At 41.4% G+C, this 19,174-nt stretch overlaps 1 protein-coding gene across 18 annotated transcripts in view; it reads left to right on the top strand.

The window, feature by feature from the left end:
- The window catches only part of LOC124150427 (collagen alpha-1(I) chain-like), a 145,458-nt gene that overhangs the window by 99,328 nt on the left and 26,956 nt on the right, over window positions 1-19,174 (top strand). For 6 of the 18 annotated variants that reach the window (XM_046522451.2, XM_048400779.1, XM_048400777.1 and 3 more), the window contains 11 exons: window positions 2,772-2,843; window positions 5,756-5,881; window positions 6,998-7,069; window positions 9,100-9,189; window positions 9,724-9,747; window positions 12,053-12,097; window positions 12,588-12,620; window positions 12,888-12,923; window positions 14,261-14,296; window positions 15,868-15,912; window positions 18,107-18,178. In XM_046522451.2, coding sequence (XP_046378407.1) covers window positions 2,772-2,843; window positions 5,756-5,881; window positions 6,998-7,069; window positions 9,100-9,189; window positions 9,724-9,747; window positions 12,053-12,097; window positions 12,588-12,620; window positions 12,888-12,923; window positions 14,261-14,296; window positions 15,868-15,912; window positions 18,107-18,178 — 651 coding nt within the window. The remainder of the gene's footprint in view (window positions 1-2,771; window positions 2,844-5,755; window positions 5,882-6,997; window positions 7,070-9,099; window positions 9,190-9,723; window positions 9,748-12,052; window positions 12,098-12,587; window positions 12,621-12,887; window positions 12,924-14,260; window positions 14,297-15,867; window positions 15,913-18,106; window positions 18,179-19,174) is intronic. The other 12 variants (XM_048400784.1, XM_046522453.2, XM_048400788.1 and 9 more) reach the window with 10 other exon arrangements.

Below are 19,174 nucleotides of genomic sequence, written 5' to 3'. Positions count from 1 at the left end.
GGCTTCGAAACATATTTTGACAAATTCTCGATTACAAATTTAATACCTGAACAAGAGAACATTCTGGAATGGCTAAAAGATGGTCTAGATTGTATGAATTCTGTCGTTAAACCCTTAACTTGTTCGGAGTTAAAGTTTTTGAGGTTGCATGATTAGAAGTCACATTCCGATTGTCACTTTCATAATCTGGTAGGCGATGCTCTGATTAGTCGGATGAAAGGTCGTTCTGACGTGACACCTAATGGGATGTCCTCAGATATTTGTTTTGCGGTAGCGAGAACTGAGGTCTGATTTTGATGAGATTGGTGTTGTGTTGAATGACACATGTCTGTGTTGTGTTGAATGACACATGACTGTTGTGTTGAAGGACACATGCACTGTGTTGTGTTGAATGACACATGACTGTTGTGTTGAATGAGACATGCACTGTGTTGTTCTGAATGACACATGACTGTTGTGTTGAATGACACATGCACTGTGTTGTGTTGAATGACTGTTGTGTTGAATGACACATGACTGTGTTGTGTTGAAGGAAACATGCACTGTGTTGTGTTGAATGGCACATGACTGTTGTGTTGAATGACACATGCACTGTGTTGTGTTGAATGACTGTTGTGTTGAATGACACATGACTGTGTTGTGTTGAATGACACATGACTTGTGTTGAATGACACATGACTGTTGTGTTGAATGACACATGCACTGTGTTGTGTTGAATGACACATGACTGTTGTGTTGAATGACACATGTCTGTGTTGTGTTGAATGTGTTGAATGACACATGCACTGTTGTGTTGAATGACACATCACTGTTGTGTTGAATGACACATGACTGTGTTGTGTTGAAGGACACATGCACTGTGTTGTGTTGAATGACACATGACTGTTGTGTTGAAGGACATGTGCACTGTGCTGTGTTGAATGACATGTGCACTGTGTTGTGTTGACCAAAAGAAACAAAAGCTACATTAGTGATACAAATGTTGTAAGAGTGTCAGAGCGTGGGAGTTGTAGGACTTGGATAATTTCTGCAATGGTACCCTGGGCCCAGTCTTGATTGTGACAAATAAATCAACTCATAAATTTACAGCAGGCCATGAGGACAATACCAATCTGAGACTACAGGCCCAACACAAGATCTACCTGCCTCGGGCCTACAGGCAGGCGTTAATTTTTAGCAGTGACTAGGGACCCACCTTTTGTATTTGATGGTTTACATACTTTAGCTCACCAATTAACTGTGGTCAAAAAAATAAAAATTAATTTGTGTATTTCAGTATATTTATTTTATGTTTAATTTATATAGAGAGCATGAAGCTGTTTGGGTCACTTTATCTTGAAAACTGGTTTTACCATGTTTACTCCTGAGAAAGCTTTGTATGGTCAGAGACTGCACTCAATGTATTTCATAAATATCTTAAAAATTAAACCACAAAAAAATATTTTTTTCAAAATTGTATTAAATGTTTAAAGTTATTAGTTGTATCAATGTATTTTTCTAATCCATCAAAGACATGTTGTTTGCATCATTTTGGTCAAAGCTATAAACCCAACATTTAAAAAGTGTGGCCATTAGCTTGCCAGCTTGCCACTTCTCCATAACCTAACACCTTCTTTGTAGAGACCAAGGCAGTGTCACAGTTTATTTCAGGTGCTACCGACTAGCGTCCTCACACCCTGCCTCCATGTACTGGCTAAACGTTAGCTGCCATGTCCGCTCTGACATGCAGCTGGAACATCGCTATGGTGGAAGATTTAACAGTGTAGAAGCTGATATAACAGAGAGGGGAATTATTTCACAGAATCACAGGACAGGTACACATTCTATAGACGTTACGTCACAAATGATGTCATAACATCACTCATTTGTTGGTGAAGCTGTTTTAGCTGTCAACTGTCACTTTGTGGTCTTGGGGATGTATTCTGCCTTTACATGGCGAGATCTTTTACTGTACTCATGGATGCTAATATTGTATTAAGTGTCCTTGCTGTGCATCACACTAAGTATGGGGATGAAGTTTTTGCTGCTGCACTGCTGCACTGCTGCTGCTGCTGCTGCTGCTGATGATGATGATGATGATGATGATTTGCAAGTCCCTCGTCTCAGCTGTGATGCCATGAAATAATTCCCTTCTCTCTGCTCATCTGTACGAGTCATCCATTACGACATGTTCCAACAAATGTACATACTCTAATTCCTGCTACCAGATTGTACTTTCATAATTAACAAATTATTACTACGACCAGAATGTCTGTACCTTAATTACTATACACACTGTAATCTGATAACTTATGTATTCTTACGTAACCATGGTAACATGTCCAGTATATCATTCACAATGTAAAAATGTTTATGTAATTATTTACGTAAATTTAATTATTTTAAGCCTACTTTTTCTCATAACAGAATGCAGATAATGGTTGTTAAAGTTCAGCACTAAATTTGCCTAAGTTTTGCCTGTGTATTTGTGTACTAATGTTGTATGGTGCATGGTTCTGTATCTTTCAGACAGGTGCAGCAACGTCATCATCTCCATGGATGCCACCACCAGCTACATAGACTGTAAGGAGACGCTATGTCTCATCATCCTCCCTATTGCAGGGTCTTTATGACAAACCAACTCAGCAGTTCCTCATTGTATCATCGATATTACCCTTTTAGTGAATACTACAAGGAGGACTGCCTGCATGTTTGAGACAAGTTTACCACTGAGGTGTCCACAGTAGTTTGTGTTAAAGTGAAGTGGTTGATGATGTGTGTTCTCTCCCTAGGGTCAGATCGGTCTTCCAGGCGCCCCAGGCCCCCTCGGGGCAAAAGGGGATAGGGGAAAGCGGGGGAAACGGGTAAATACCACCTCTGTCTGCACGTGTCGTGTAGGTGTGCATGCCTCACTTCTCTCTTCAGTTGCATGTCATCCATCTTGGAGGTGCGCCTCTTCGTCTACAAACTGTGTGTGTCTTCGTAGTGTCAGCATGATGCAACACGGTAGCTCACATACTGCTCCAGGCTCGAAGTATCGCTGTAGGTTATCTCACTTCAAAGTATCAATATCACATGTTAGTCATATTGCTATTAAGCTTCATATCTCTATAAGTATTGATATCCATATAACGTTACATCTCCCATATCACTATCAGATATAAGCAATATTGTTATTGTGTACCCATATCTCCATGAAGTATCCATATCACTATTAGATATAAGCAATATTGTTATTATGTACCCATATCTCCGTGAAGTATCCATATCACTATTAGATATAAGCAATATTGTTATTGTGTACCCATATCTCCATCGATGTCACTGTAGCTTAATTTCCATATAACATCAAAGTTCCAGATCTTTATTAAATATACATATTGCTATTTTGTAAACAGATCACTTTTAAGTATATATAAAACACTGTTGGTCACAACTCTAAAGTAGCCATGGCTATAAACAATACACTCCACTTAGAGATTGCTAGAAAGTAAACAGATTGCCAAAAAAGCATCTATATCTCTATACATCATTCATACTGCTGTAGAATATCCCTTCTGCTGGTAGCCATATGATAAGAAAGCATAAACATTGCCATGAAGTATCTATGGTTACAGAGTATCGATATTGATAGAAAGGAGTCCTAATCCAGTCAGTTCTTAAATCATTATTAAGAATAGTGATGTCAGTGCAGCTATTCATTGAGCAGACTCCTGCTTAAAACTGTTTGTAGGGATGCACTGGTCCAGTATTCCATTGATGCTGATGGTCACTGATGGGAGCTGGGATAAAACACTCCATAATAGCCACCATCATGGATGTATTGAGGCAGATTACAATATAGATTGTAGAAAATTAATTATTGACTAGCAGTATTGATAATATTTACCAAATAATAAACAAATATATATAAGTCTATTTGAGAAGGATCTTTACCCAGCTACTTTTAGATCTCTGTTTTATGAGAGTTCCCTTCCTCAACTGTAATCTTATTCTCCATCTCCATCCCTGCTGGTGTATACGCCTCGTATCTTCATCTGCGTTCTTTGTGACATAAACACATTAATCATTGTTAGGTCATACAGTGGGCTATGCACCTACCCTGGTATATGGGTTGTTCAATATGTCTGTCTTTAATCAGCATGATCTGGGTAACTTACCAGGTACAATGTCTTGTTACTAACAAGGAATGAAGTTGATGATGTTGATAGATAGGCTGTTAGAGGTGTGATGTGGATCATTATATTCTAGGCTAGCTCCTGCAGCTGATAGTAAATGCATCATCACATTACCATTGGTGCCATTACAACTAGACCATTGGTTCCAGTACATTGAGACCATTGGAGCCAGGACATCTAGATCATTGGTGCCAGAACATTTAGACAAAATGTGCCAGTACATTTAGACCATTGGAGCTGGGACATCCAGATCATTGGTGCCGGAACATTTAGACCATTGGTGCCAGGACATCTAGATCATTGGTGCTATTCACCTAGACCATTGGTGCCAGTACATTTAGACTGTTGGTGCCAGGACATGTAGGCTATTGGTGCCCTGACATCAAGATCAACTAGATCATTGGTGCCATTACAACTAGATCATTGGTGCCAGTTTGTCTAGGCCGCTAGTGCCAGTATATCTAGATCATTGATGCCAGTATATCTAGACCATTGGTGCCAGTACATCTAGATCATTGATGCCAGTACATACTAGATCATTGGTGCCAGTACATACTAGATCATTGGTGCTATTACAACTAGACCATTGGTGCCAGTACATGCTAGATCATTGTGCCAGTACATACTAGACCAATGATGCCAGGACATCTAGATCATTGGTGCCAGTACATATTGACGATTTGTGTCATTCATCCAGGCCATTGATGCCAGTACGTTTAGACCATTGGTGGCGTACATCCAGGCCATTTGTGCCATTACAATAAGACCATTGGTGCCAGTACATTTAGACCATTGGTGTCATTCATTCAGGCCATTGGTGCCAGGACATCTAGACCATTGGTGCCAGTACATTTAGACCATTGTGCCAGTACATCTAGACCATTGGTGCCAGTACATTTAGACCATTGGTGCCAGAACATCTAGACCATTGGTGTCATTCATCCAGGCCATTGGTGCCAGGACATCCAGGCCATTGGTGCCAGTACAATTAGACCATTGGTGCCAGTACATCTAGACCATTGGTGCCAGAACATCTAGACCATTGGTGTCATTCATCCAGGCCACTGGTGCCAGGACATCTAGACAATTGGTGGTTTTTATATTCGACTATTGGTGCCAGTACATCTAGGCCGTTGGTGCAAGTACTAACAGTGCTGAGTATGTTACCACAGTGGACATGTTGTATAAATCATATAACAGCATGGGGACATGAATCAGCATGACTGGTGTCTGCAGGGTGGTGAAGTAGTAACTCATATAGCACTGATAGTCCATGTAAATACTCACTGAAGACAAGGCTGACTTAGAGAATGTTGGTGTTCTTGCATGGTAGAACCGTATTGATTCACGCAAGTTTTACAAACATTCCATTTTATCAGTCAAAAACTTATTGTACTGGAACTATAAAGTAACTGAAGTTGATCTGAGAACAGAATAGAAAGATAACAATAGCAATCATGTACGATATTGATAACAGTGTAAAAGAAATAACACTTGCTGCCAACAAGCTTTTTTTCCCTATCTTCCGACTATGCACTGTCGCCCTGCTATGGTGGTCACCTCATTGTTGATGTGTTGTGTGTGTGTTGCTCCTCCAGGGCAGGAGGGGACATCGAGGGGAGAAGGGCATGCTGGGAAGGTTTGGCTTCCCCGGCCCCCAGGGGCCACCGGGTGACCTTGGCCCCCAGGGTGAGAAGGGCTCATTCGGTCTCCCAGGGCAACAGGTAGGTATTGTTACATTGTGTTGCATGATGCTGGTCCAACCTCCTCTCCTCCATCCGCCACTCTGCTGTATCAACTGTTTTGTTTAGTTGCCATTGGGTCAGACCAAGAACCCCTAGGTTACTTGTTCCTCTGTTTTAGGCACTGCACTAATCAGTGTCAAACTATGTTGTCATGGCGACCACATTGATGTCCTCTGCATGCTCTCTGTCGGTTCAACTTGTGTCAACTCTTGTGTCTTCTATGAATTCCTTCACCTCTGATCAAGTAGTTTGTAGACTGCGATGTACCAGGTACATGAAGATATTGATGAAGTGTGTAAGTAACCAGTGAAGCATGTCCTATATACGACAGGTTCTTGTTCTGTAGCCTGCTGGTGGTAGATTACTGGAGGTTAGAGAGGGACAATGGAGCTGTCTTATGCGTAGGAACTGTTCCTGCAATGTCAAAAAAAAACACGAAAATATTATCAGGACACTTTCAGAAAGATTGTGCAATGTCTTTAAATAAGATTGGTCATTAGTCTTTAAGTATTTGGATTGCCAAAAATTCCCAAATGTGAAATGATTTGTCTTTCTCTCATTTTTCACTGACTAAAACCAATGTTTCTTATATTTCATTTCGGGCACCATTGATGATTTGCACTAAATATCAGGAAACCAATTTTATAAATGCCCGAATTCTGACTAGTGGCTTTTGTGAAAATGATAGCATAAATGACTGGAAATCAGCACTGCTTTAACTGAAGTCCTTCAGCATGAAGCTCCTCCTCTCTCAATGTCCATCAGTCTCTAGTTGAATCCTAGATTGTCTCAATCAGCTCCTGGCCATGATGAACACCTCTCATCTTATCAACCATTAACATGGCTAGTGTGACTTCCATGAAGAGGTCTGACCTCAGCCAGCAATAACCTGGTGGCTTGTATTGTCCCTGAACACTTCTGAGCAGTAACGTTGATTGTTCATGTACCAGAGCAGTAACGTTGATTGTTCATGTACCAGAGCAGTAACGTTGATTGTTCATGTACCAGAGCAGTAACGTTGATTGTTCATGTACCAGAGCAGTAACGTTGATTGTTCATGTACCAGAGCAGTAACATTGATTGTCCATGGAACAGGGAGTAAGAGGAGATGCTGGGATGCCAGGGCGGAACGGAATCGATGGCGGAAAGGGAATCGTTGGCCCACCTGTGAGTTGTACCGGTCATGTTGAATTTTGTAACCTGTCACGTCAGTGTTCATGGATATTTGTTTGTACTGCAGGAGGCCAAAAGTCCAATACTGTGTGTATATTGTGATGTGGAAATAAATTAAGTTTTGAAAAAGAAGTTAATTGATAGAAACAAGACATTCAATTAATCTCTTTTTCTGTATCAAACCTTTAAACCTCGATATATTAATTTTTCTTTTACTTCATCTTTAGGTTTTAGGTTGTTGCCCAAAATATAACAATATTGTAATGTGATTGGCATAGGAACATGACGTCATACCATGAGTCGTGTGATTCTACTGTAGTGTCAGGTCTCAGATACGGCCATGTATGAAGAAGCTGATGTGCATGCATCCACAGTACTTGTGTAGCGTAGTATAGATGCAGCTTGTAGCCCTTCTGTCTGTCATACCTAGCTATGTCACAGTGTTGCAAGATGTTATATGAGATTATACCACACAGTGTGTCACAGGTGTGTTGTAAGTGGTTATTATAAAGATTATACCACCCATCAGTGTGTCACTGTGAATGATTAGATTGTAAGACTCTCACTTCCTCATAACATTTTCCCCAAACCCCACTGCACCTACTAAGAACTGAGTGAGTTTGGTAGAACACCATTTGGACAGTATTTCCGTTATATCATGGTGTGTCAGCAGGATGTGGGAGGCAACACCTGATGGGGTCAAGGATCTTAATCAGCTGAATGTTTGGATTCAAACACAGGACCAGCAGATCCAGTAATCAAAGGGACACAACTCTTTCACATTCAGTGAAGCTGATCCTCAATGTCTTCCTTGGCAAATAGTGAGGTAGCTCAGTGGTTAAAGTATTCACTCTTCAAACTGAACGCCTATTTTCAATTCCGTGAAGATTCCGGGGTAGAATAGGTCTTCAGCAAGCCATGCTTGCCGTAAAAGGCAACTATGTTTGTCGTAAAAGGCGACTAACGGGATGGGGTGGTCAGGCTCGCTGACTTGGTTGATGATGCATGTCATCGATCCCAATTGCGTGGATAGATGCTCATGATATTAACCACTGGATTGTCTGGTCCAGACTCGATTATTTACAGACCACCGTCATATAGGTGGAATATTGCTGAGTGTGGCGTTAAACAACAAACAAACCAAACCAAATCAATTCCACACATGAGTACATTGCATCTCACCCATTTCCGGTGCTCCCGGTGTGAAATTGCTGGAGTATTGCTATTGTAACAGCTTAAAACTACTCAATCTTCAGTCAACATTAGGGAAACAGGTCAGAGATGGGGGTTCCATTGGAACCCTTGAGTCTTTACTCCTGATAATGTCTTGAATCTCAATTCCTGGAAGGTCTGCTTTCTTTTAAAGTTGTTACATTCGTATCCATAAGGCGTGGACAGCATCACATCATGTGATCAATTGGATACAGATGCAGATGCACCCAGATGTCAGGGGGCATAACTCTGTTTACTGTATACTTGACCAATAGTAATCAGACACATATACTTATAATCATTGCCGATGGAGATAACTGGATATATTAACCACTTCCTTGTTGTATCGCTAAGGCTCAGTTTGTTGTGTTTCTTGGAAGACTCATAATCCAAACAAGACGGTTTCCCTGTTTGGGGATGTTTATTATTGAGAGGATTGACATGAATGTTTGAAAAAAACAGATTATTCGAAATTTAGACTTGTCACATCTTGCAGCATAAAATGAAAAAATGTTATTCCAAATTTCCCTTGTTTACTATACAGTAGACCATTGTAGAAATGCTAGCAAATACTGGAAGATTATCTCCCTTGATCACTGGAGTCTCTTATAATCCATATCCCTACAGTGCTGCTACATTGCTACATTCCTACATTGCTTACTGGAGCATTGCAACAGTGTTAGATAACCAAGTGTTACATTGTTATGACACACTGACACAGTGTTACACTGTAACATCTCCTGTAACACTGTAACGGTGATGTACCGTGATGGCGCTGAGCTGGCACTGACCTGTTTGTCTGACTGGTGTAGGGGGAGCCGGGACTCAAGGGGGACCCTGGTGAGGAGGGACCTAACGGTTTACCTGGGATGATCGGACCACCTGGCCTGCCTGGCCCACCTGTAAGTTACATCACTGTATCTAGCATGGCTGTCTGCATGACACCCGACGTTGGGCAAAGTTTACAGTGAATACTGGACATAGGGAAACAATAACAAACATAACATATAAATTTGCATGGAGTTAGTAAATTCAGATGATACAAAGTGAGGAAAAAAATGTAAGGAAAATTCCAGATTTGTGGGGTGTAAATTCAGTTATTTAATAAGTTAAGTGTGCGAGAACATTAAAAATGATTACATTGCATGGAGTTAATGATATCACTTGCTGTTCATTATTGAAACCATAACCGAAGTTGCTTACATGGTAGAAAAGGTACTTGCCATCGATTGCTCTGCACAGAGCCTTTGACAATTAAAAGGCTGTCTAGTTTTGCTGTTAATCCTAGCCAATCAGTCGAGACATTGCTCGGTGCGGTGATGAGTTGTAAGGGTAAATACTAACCTGCATGAAGCATGGGGTCATTAGAAGTAAGTGCTCATATATAAACATGTGTGTATGCTTTGAAATACTTTAATTTAATATGTTTTTAACATGCCATGCCACCACCAAGGACACGGGTAAGATCGTAGCTCCCTTCCGGGACAGTGTTGTTTTCCCAGCTACTGCGCCTACATGGGCATGTGATTCTAACATCTCGGGGAAAGTATGTGACACAATGACAAATGCAGCAGCTTTGGAGAGATTATATCAGGGTGAATATACCGGGGGTGAGTCGCTGGGGTGGGGGGGGACAAGGGTCATTTCACCAATATATCAGGGTGAATATACTGGGGGTGGGGGGTTAAGGGTGGTGGAAGGGTCATTTGACCAATATATCAGGGTGAATATACCGGGGGTGGGGGGTTAGGGGTGGTGGAAGGGTCATTTGACCAATATATCAGGGTGAATATACCGGGGGTGGGGGGTTAGGGGTGGTGGAAGGGTCATTTGACCAATATATCAGGGTGAATATACTGGGGGTGGGGGGTTAGGGGTGGTGGAAGGGTCATTTCACCAATATATCAGGGTGAATATACTGGGGGTGGGGGGTTAGGGGTGGTGGAAGGGTCATTTGACCAATATATCAGGGTGAATATACTGGGGGTGGGGGGGTTAGGGGTGGTGGAAGGGTCATTTGACCAATATATCAGGGTGAATATACCGGGGGTGGGGGGTTAGGGGTGGTGGAAGGGTCATTTGACCAATATATCAGGGTGAATATACTGGGGGTGGGGGGTTAGGGGTGGTGGAAGGGTCATTTCACCAATATATCAGGGTGAATATACTGGGGGTGGGGGGTTAGGGGTGGTGGAAGGGTCATTTCACCAATATATCAGGGTGACTATACCAGGGGTGAGGGGCTGGGGGAGTAGGAAAGGGTCATTTCACCAATATATCAGAATGAATAGGGCCATTTCACCATATATTGGGGGTGGAGAGGGGTATGATATTTCATGGCATTCTCCTGCCCACAATCAATCCTATCATCCCAAGGAGGGTCAGGAGCAACACTGATGTGGAAGGGGGGGGGGGGGCAGTAACACTGGACACATTTGGGAAGTTTTACCCTTTACCAATAACTGGCGCCCACTGCACATGCATCATTAACAGTATGGTGATAAGTTAGCCTTATACTCAGGATCTGTAGAACAAACAGGCATGTTAATGTTTGTACTGGTGTCCCCAAGGTTAAAATCTAATTCTTTACATGTATAACTCCAAGCGTTGCTATGCACTCCATCGATGACATTATCAGGTAGTGGGATCAGCAAGAGGCGGAAATAGCTGGGAAAATGACAAGCATGGATGTTCTTCTTTCTTCTTCATAAAGATTGATTTCATGCATGACTTGACTCAGATACTGGTTGAACTTGGGGAGGGAAACCTCCAAGTATTGGCAGTATGCAGCATGTGTCTCTGTGGTTCTGTTGTGTGGGTTATTGGTGTCATAATCATAGGCATATTGGTCCTATACTGGTGATACACTGGTAGCTTATGTTAGATGCTATATTTGATATTGTATTGGTATCATTCTTGCACTTGAGTTGATATATTGATCAATATCATACTGGTGATACACTGGTACATATATTGATTATCATACTGGTGATACACTGGTACATATATTGATTATCATACTGGTGATACACTGGTACATATATTGAATATTATTCTGGTGATACGCTGGTACAAATATTGATCATTATCCTGGTGATACACTGGTACATATATTGATTATCATACTGGTGATACACTGGTACATATATTGAATATTATCCTGGTGATACGCTGGTACAAATATTGATCATTATCCTGGTGATACACCGGTACATATATTGATTATCATACTGGTAATACACTGGTACATATATTGAATATTATTCTGGTGATACACTGGTACAAATATTGATAATTATCCTGGTGATACACTGGTACATATATTGATTATCATACTGGTGATACACTGGTATATATATTGAATATTATCCTGGTGATACACCGGTACATATATTGATTATCATACTGGTGATACACTGGTACATATATTGATTATTATCCTGGTGATACACTGAGAGATACACCGCTGGTAGATACAACACTCTAGTCAGGTAGGACATAATTCTGTTTTAAAGGGTCTATTTGAGGAAGGTTGAAATAATACTAGTTAACTGCTTTCCACATTTGTATTGGATGTCAGAGACTTTGTTACCATTGTTTCTTTAAGTAAGCCTTCCTTGTCAATGGATACAGATGATACAGTGTGAACTATCAGAAAAAGATATATTAGTGACACAGTTAGTATAATTCTGGTGTTAAGGAACTGACAGTTGTACATAACCCATATTTGCCACCATGTTATAACGGATATATTGTCTGGCCTAGGGCGAACCAGGAATGGTTGAAGGCGTTGTTGGCAGCGGTGAAGGGGTAAGTTCATGCAGTTTGTGTTGTCTATGATGCTGTGACCTCTGACTTTGTATGAGTTAATGTGACATTAGACTACCATCTATCAAGTAAATGTTTTATTTCCAATGGGGAAGAAATAGTCTTGTTACATTTACCCACCTCTGATGGTGGCACACTGCTCTATACATATAACATGGCCCCTGACAGAAATCTGTTGTTCTGTTCTGTTGCTGTGGTATTGCTCTGGCCAGAGTGGGTGCATTCACTTCAATACATGGACCTGTGTCGCCTCTGACCTGAACCTCTTTCCTTCCTGATCTAGGTCCCTTCTGAGCCATGCTCTGAATTGCCCTTTGAATCTGCGCCATGCCTTTTGAATCTATAACATGCCCCCTGAACCTGCTCTACCCACCACCCCGAGTCTGTCTCCTGAGGCTGTCCCCTGTCTATTGAATGTATCCCCCGATTCTGTGCCCCCAATCCCCTGGATGACACTGCCCTCCTGTTGCAGCTTCCAGGCCCTCCTGGACCCCCCGGACCAATGGTAAGACACTGCATGGATGCATGCTGGTCAACATAGCTGGTCATACGAGGGCAGTTGCCTCCTGTAGTCAATGCATGGTTCATTCATGACTTCAATGTAAGGAGGTCTATTTCCACCATTGTCCAATGTTCACTATCTGTTACAATAGATTTTGATCCTTTGGTTTAAATAATATTTATGATGAATCCCTGATGACTGTGTAAGGTTTCCAGTACCTGTGTTGCTGTATATTGTGGTGTGTTCAATGATAGATGTTGTTGCCTTCAGGGACCAATGGGACTGCAGGGGCCGCCAGGTATTAAGGTAATCTAGGGTTCCCGTACCATCACCTCAAGCATGTCCATACCTAGAGTAGCCCGCCTCGGGTCCAGTACAGAACAGCAACTGTACTTTGATACAGACACCTAGAGTAGTGAAGATCATCCTGTCTAGAATGACAAATACCCTGTACCCATTCGCGACCATAGCTTCGTTTTGAAGTGACATCCCCATTACCAACAATGTTATCAATAACTCACAAAATGTCTCTCGTTCATGAACTTGAATCAACAACCAATCAAAACGGACAATAGTTAGGCATAGATCTACATTAAAAAAAGTGCGAGCCTTCAATAACATATTTCATCCAATCAGAGGACGGTTATTAATTGACCATCAGCTGGAAAAAACATTTCCTGAGTAATAAATCAGGGCAGGAGACAACGTCTAAGTCATAGACAACAAACATCGAATACTTCAATCATGAAAGAACACTGTAATTTGATTGGACAGTTATTTTTACCATGTCTGTCTAACTGGATTCCGAACTAAGCTATGGTGGTGCATGGGTCCGGGGTATATGTTACAGCAACTATGGCGATATGTCATACTGGATAATACATCTCTCTCTTCCCTCAGTGTCGGCCTATACGTAAATGCACGTGGGACACTGCTACTGCCATCTTTGTCTTTGCATAATGCCTGACTTTCACAAAGAAGTCAATGTAGAAGTTACAGTGTGTTTCTTAATAGGGGTGAAACGAGATATCTGTGCACTGATATGTATCGAGTTCTCATGTCACGATATGATACACGATACGTGTTATCCTGTATCGATACAAGACGATACGCTTGCTAACATGATTTACTTACTATTCATTTAATGACGCCACCCCAGCGGTTTTGTCAGTCAGATATTTCTAAATGTCGTCAAGTTCACAAGTACAAATAACCGCTATGAACATATGTCTCCAGCTAGCTTTTCCTTTGGAACCTGCTTAGAAACATTTATAGTCAAGAAATTTCCACGTGATGTGTCGTAAATATGGGTATCGTGATATATCGTACCATGACCTAGGTATCGTGATATGTACCATGACCAAGGTATCGTGATATATATTGTATCGTGGCCTTGCTGTATAATTTCACCTCTAGTACTTAAAGACTTATACCTCCTCATGTACTCTCAGGACACAGGGAATGTAACTGAATGCTGTTCGTCATTTGGGATAGTTTTGTCTGTGATGGGTAAACATCAATATTTGCATGCATCAACACCTGTAATGGTGTCTGTCAATTTCATGATACCTAGAATTTCTCTGTCTTTCTCTCATCGTACATGTCTCTCATTCATCAAATCTGATTTGTTCTACAATTGTCAGGGTGATATTGGACCACTGGGACCAAAAGGCGAATCAGTAAGTGTGTGTATTGTGCCCCGCCCTCCCTGTGTGTATTGTAACCCGACCCCGCTGTGTGTTGATAGTGCCCAATTCTCCCTGTGTTCAACTGCCTCCCACTCTACTCCTAAAGTTAGCTGCGATCTACTCCTAGTGATCCTACTCCTAGTGATCCTACTCCTAGTATAAGCACGATTATGCCACTAAAGATCGCTGTAGCTGACAGTGTTCTGTCTATAGTCATTGTGAACCCTTCTCCTCCACCTTAAACACCAGCCTTAGACATGCTACAGAATACCATATCCCCTGTCTGTCTATAGTCATTGTGAACCTTCTCCTCCACCTAAAACACCAGCCTCAGACATGCTACAGAATACCAGATCACCTGTCTGTCTATAGTCATTGTGAACCCTTCTCCTCCACCTTAAACACCAGCCTTAGACATGCTACAGAATACCATATCCCCTGTCTGTCTATAGTCATTGTGAACCTTCTCCTCCACCTTAAACACCAGCCTTAGACACGCTGCAGACTACCATATCCCCGTCTGTCTATAGTCATTGTGAACCTTCTCCTCCACCTAAAACACCAGCCTTAGACACACTGCAGACTACCAGATCACCTGTCTGTCGTGGTCATCTGTGTTGTCAGCAGCAGGCAGGAACAAGTCTTGTCCCAAATGTTCCTGCTACCAGTACCACACCCTTCCTCAACCCTGTCTGTATCCACTTCCCTGTAGCTGAAGTTGGTGTTCACCTGTCCACCCTGTCATTGTAAGATGAGCTCCATACAACCTACCCCTACCAACACCATGCTGTAGTCTACCTCCTCCACATCCTCGTCTCCATCAGCATGCTTCATCTCTCCTGACATGGCTGAGCAGCCTGCATGGTCATGCATTACTGCTGTTCCTGTCACTCCCTTGGAGCAGTCTCCTCCTACCTGTCATCCTGTCATCCTTGCATGCTCCACCCGATGGGCTTTGATGGACCTTGATGGACCTGATAGATCTTATGGACCTTGATGGATCTGATGGGCCTTGATGGATCTGTTGGACCTTGATGGACCTGATAGATTTGATGGATCTGATGGACCTTGATGGACCTGATAGATCTGTTGGACCTTGATGGATCTGATAGATCTGATGGATCTGTTGGACCTTGATGGACCTGATAGATCTGATGGATCTGATGGGCCTTGATGGATCTTGATGAATCTGATGGATCTGATGAACCTGATAGATCTGATGGGCCTTGGTGGATTTGATGGGCCTTGATTGACCTGATAGATGTGATGGACCTGATGGGCCTTGATTGCCCTGATGGGTCTGATCAACCAAGTGTTTGTTTATTGATGATATAATGGATGATTGTTTCATTCTTGATAAGGAGTAGAATATTATCTTTGGTACATTTTGAATTGCAACTCATTAACAGACAATGAAATGAAGATACTGTTTTTGGTGCACGCAATTTTAATACTCTCTTCCATCATCTGGGATGTGATGACCTGTTATCTGACATGTGACCTGTCATGTGACTTGTGACTCATTGTCATGTGACTCAAACTGACCTATTTGACCACCACAGGGACAGCAAGGACAGAAGGGGGATGCAGGTTCTATAGGACTTCCTGTAAGTACTGATGTCTGTCTGCATGTCCATCTGCATGTGTAACATGGTGGTGAGACCTGTAGCACACAGCAGAGTTCCGCCAGAGGAACTCATGACAACCTTCACCTTCCAGTCCTTACAGACCTGTCACCATGGCAACTGAGGACACCCTCGGTTACAAGGGTGTCCTCAAGTCATCAGTGTTGTTTGTGACAAGAACATATTCATCAGGGATGTTTGAGATGTAACCATGGTAACTCTCTGTCATGTCCTTGACCTTGGTGATCTATTAGGATTCAAAATTTATGAAAACCACAAACTTTTTTTAGTCATATACATATCTGGATATAAGGAAATGGAGGAAATGTAATGGAACCAAAATATTATGATGACCTTCTTTCAGATTTTCACAATTTAAGGTTCTGTGACGTTTGGTATGCAGAGCTTACATTTAAGAGAATATTTTACATTTTACAAGACTTCCCCCTTGAAACTGACTCGTTTACTTATTCGTGTTGAAAGACCAGTAGCCTGCAAGCCATTATCTGAGAGTGCATTCAAAGAGTGGTCAGAAATCACACAGATATGTGGCTTGAAATGGTACTGTAAACTAAGTCAATGTCAATATTTTCATGACATAAATTTGTCCTTTGTACCAAGTGTAAAGTTATCTGTGTTTGTGTCACTGACATCATGGAGAGTTGACCAAGTGTGAAATTGTGAGTGAGTTATCTCCCTTTGACCTGGTTGCTTTCTGTCACACATGAGAAGGGGTGTAATTGCTGCGAACAATTGTAAATATCCTTTGTACCTACCTTGTAAGCTAAAAACTGGCATTATGTGATAAACAGTTATGTTGTTATATTGTGTTTAAAGATGGTTATTGCCTTCTTTGGTCCAGAAGTAATGGTTAGTCACTGCCCATGTAATAATCACTGGTTTGTGCTTCTATCACTGGATAAACAATGCATATTTCATACATTATTCAGAAACGTTAGTTACCTCCCCCTTGTGGGATAAACAATGTGTATTACCTCCAATATTGGATAAACAATGGACATTATCTCAATTATGGGATAAACAATGGATATTATCTCCATCATTGGATATACAATGGATATTATCTCCATCATTGGTTAAACAATGGATATTATCTCAATTATGGGATAAATAATGGATATTACCTCCATTATGTAGTAAACAATGGTTACTGCCTCCCTCCAGTGGTAAACAATGGTTATTACCTCATTTTTCATAACCAACGGTTTTATTTTAAACCATTATGTAGTAAGCACCCTTGTATGGTTATTATCTCCCTTGTGTGGTAGTGAGCGAGAGGTTTGTGCAACCCTATACAATCCTGGGGCAGATTCAAGCAGGATCACAATTTGTTATCCAAAGTTAACATACGAGGACTAGATGAATAGCAAATTTTTTGTGGTAGTCATATTATTTGTTAACTATGTCACCAATGAGTAAAGTCTAGCATAGATGCTTAATACACTACATGCAGCATCCATGGTGATAGTGCTGTAATATTGTTACACTTAATATGCCCAATTGGGGGCAATCCCCTGTAAAATAGCCACATGTGTTAATGTTAATAATGCATTATCCCTGGATCTAACCATCTATTTGTACAGACAACTGTCCTGGAAACTTGGAACTGTTGCTGTGGAATAATATATTTTAACATTTGTTTTGTGAAAAGTAATTATATCAGTTGTTTCCCGAATGGTTGCAATATTACAAAGGTATATCGTCCGTCTACTCCAGTTGTACAGTTAGATCACACCACTTCACACGTGTGACAGGGCAGACAGCATAATTGTTGCATTAAAGGGAGACAACTCATGTAAAGTGTGTGGTGTGCAAAGCACGGTGTTGTCACTGCACATTTGTTACATTTTGTGTCACAGCCGTCGTTGTTGTCACCGCACTGCACACTGCACCAACTGTAGCAGTTACATCCCAGGATAGCTAGACGTTGTCACCGCCATATCTCAGAAGTTCAATATTTCTACACACAAAAATGACAAAAAACTATTTGTTTTTAAAACTGCATGATTATTCCACGTGAGGTGGTCACCATGTTTGAGTCAATGGTCAACTGTATGACCAGTGTAAGTCTCGTACCCAGGCCTGTTTGTGTCGAATATTGTTGGGATGTTCTGTACTGCCGCCTTGCACTTGTGTTAATCACCTTGTATCCCAGGGGGCCGAGGGGCCGGCAGGGTCGCCGGGCGAGTCAGGGAAACCAGGCATTGTGGGCAAACCTGGCCCAAAAGTGAGTCGTCCTTGTGGTTTCCGCATGCGTCGATGTGTAGCTAGTGGTTCATGCTGCATGCAAGCCTTACTTTCACACACACCTCTGCAGCTTCCCAGCATCCTTTAGTTCTTCCTTCGCCATATTACATCATAGCAATAGGCAGCTGAAATAGATACCACCGTTGTTGATATTCCTTGGTGTCTTTATATCAATATTGTTGATATACCATGGTGTTTTTAAAACAATATTGTTCATATACCATAGTGCCTTTATAAGAATATTGTTTATATATCATGGTGTCTTAATAACAATATTGTGTATATACCATGGGGTCAATAAAACAATGTTGTTGATATAACATGGTGTTTTTATAAGAATATTATTTACCATCTTCGTGAGTAAGAATGGAAAAGGGAATTTTTTTCATTTCATTTATTTATTAGTGGGAATATGGGACATGAATGACATTATTGTCCTCCTTGTTTGTGAGTTTGTGGGGGCTGAAGTTTCCATACCTTCGACTTGATAATAAACTCTTTAATTTACGAGAAATGATGTGTTTTGGCATGTGAGAAACACTTGATGAAAGCATGGCTGCCGACTTCATATGTTTGCAGCAGTCACGCGTTCATTTAGAGTTATGTCCCCTGCATTGCATTTGCTTCCTATTCTACTGATGTCAAGCCGGGAATCAATCTTATTTTGTTTTGTTTGTATTTCTTCTTTAATCATGTTATACGATGATGTCAATCTGGGTTCGGCCTGTGAGATTGTTGCAGTGTAAGCCATTGTGAGTGAACTGCGCTGGCGTAGATGCGTAGACACATCAGCTCAAGCTGCCTCCATTTGGTTAAACCCGTCTTTAATGTTAGTCTGCTGTTTAGTTCTTTCTGTTCTGTTAATGCTTGGTTTCTAGATTCTCTGTAATCGTCAATATATATCAGTGTTCTATACGTATGTGTCGATGACGGGAACCCGAGCCAATGGTCATCATTCACCCTGGCTACCACAATG

This window comes from Haliotis rufescens, unplaced genomic scaffold (assembly GCF_023055435.1).
Source record: "Haliotis rufescens isolate VD_foot unplaced genomic scaffold, xgHalRufe1.0.p SCAF_20, whole genome shotgun sequence".
Lineage (NCBI taxonomy): Eukaryota > Metazoa > Mollusca > Gastropoda > Lepetellida > Haliotidae > Haliotis > Haliotis rufescens.
This window is presented reverse-complemented; position numbering and strand designations above follow the sequence as displayed.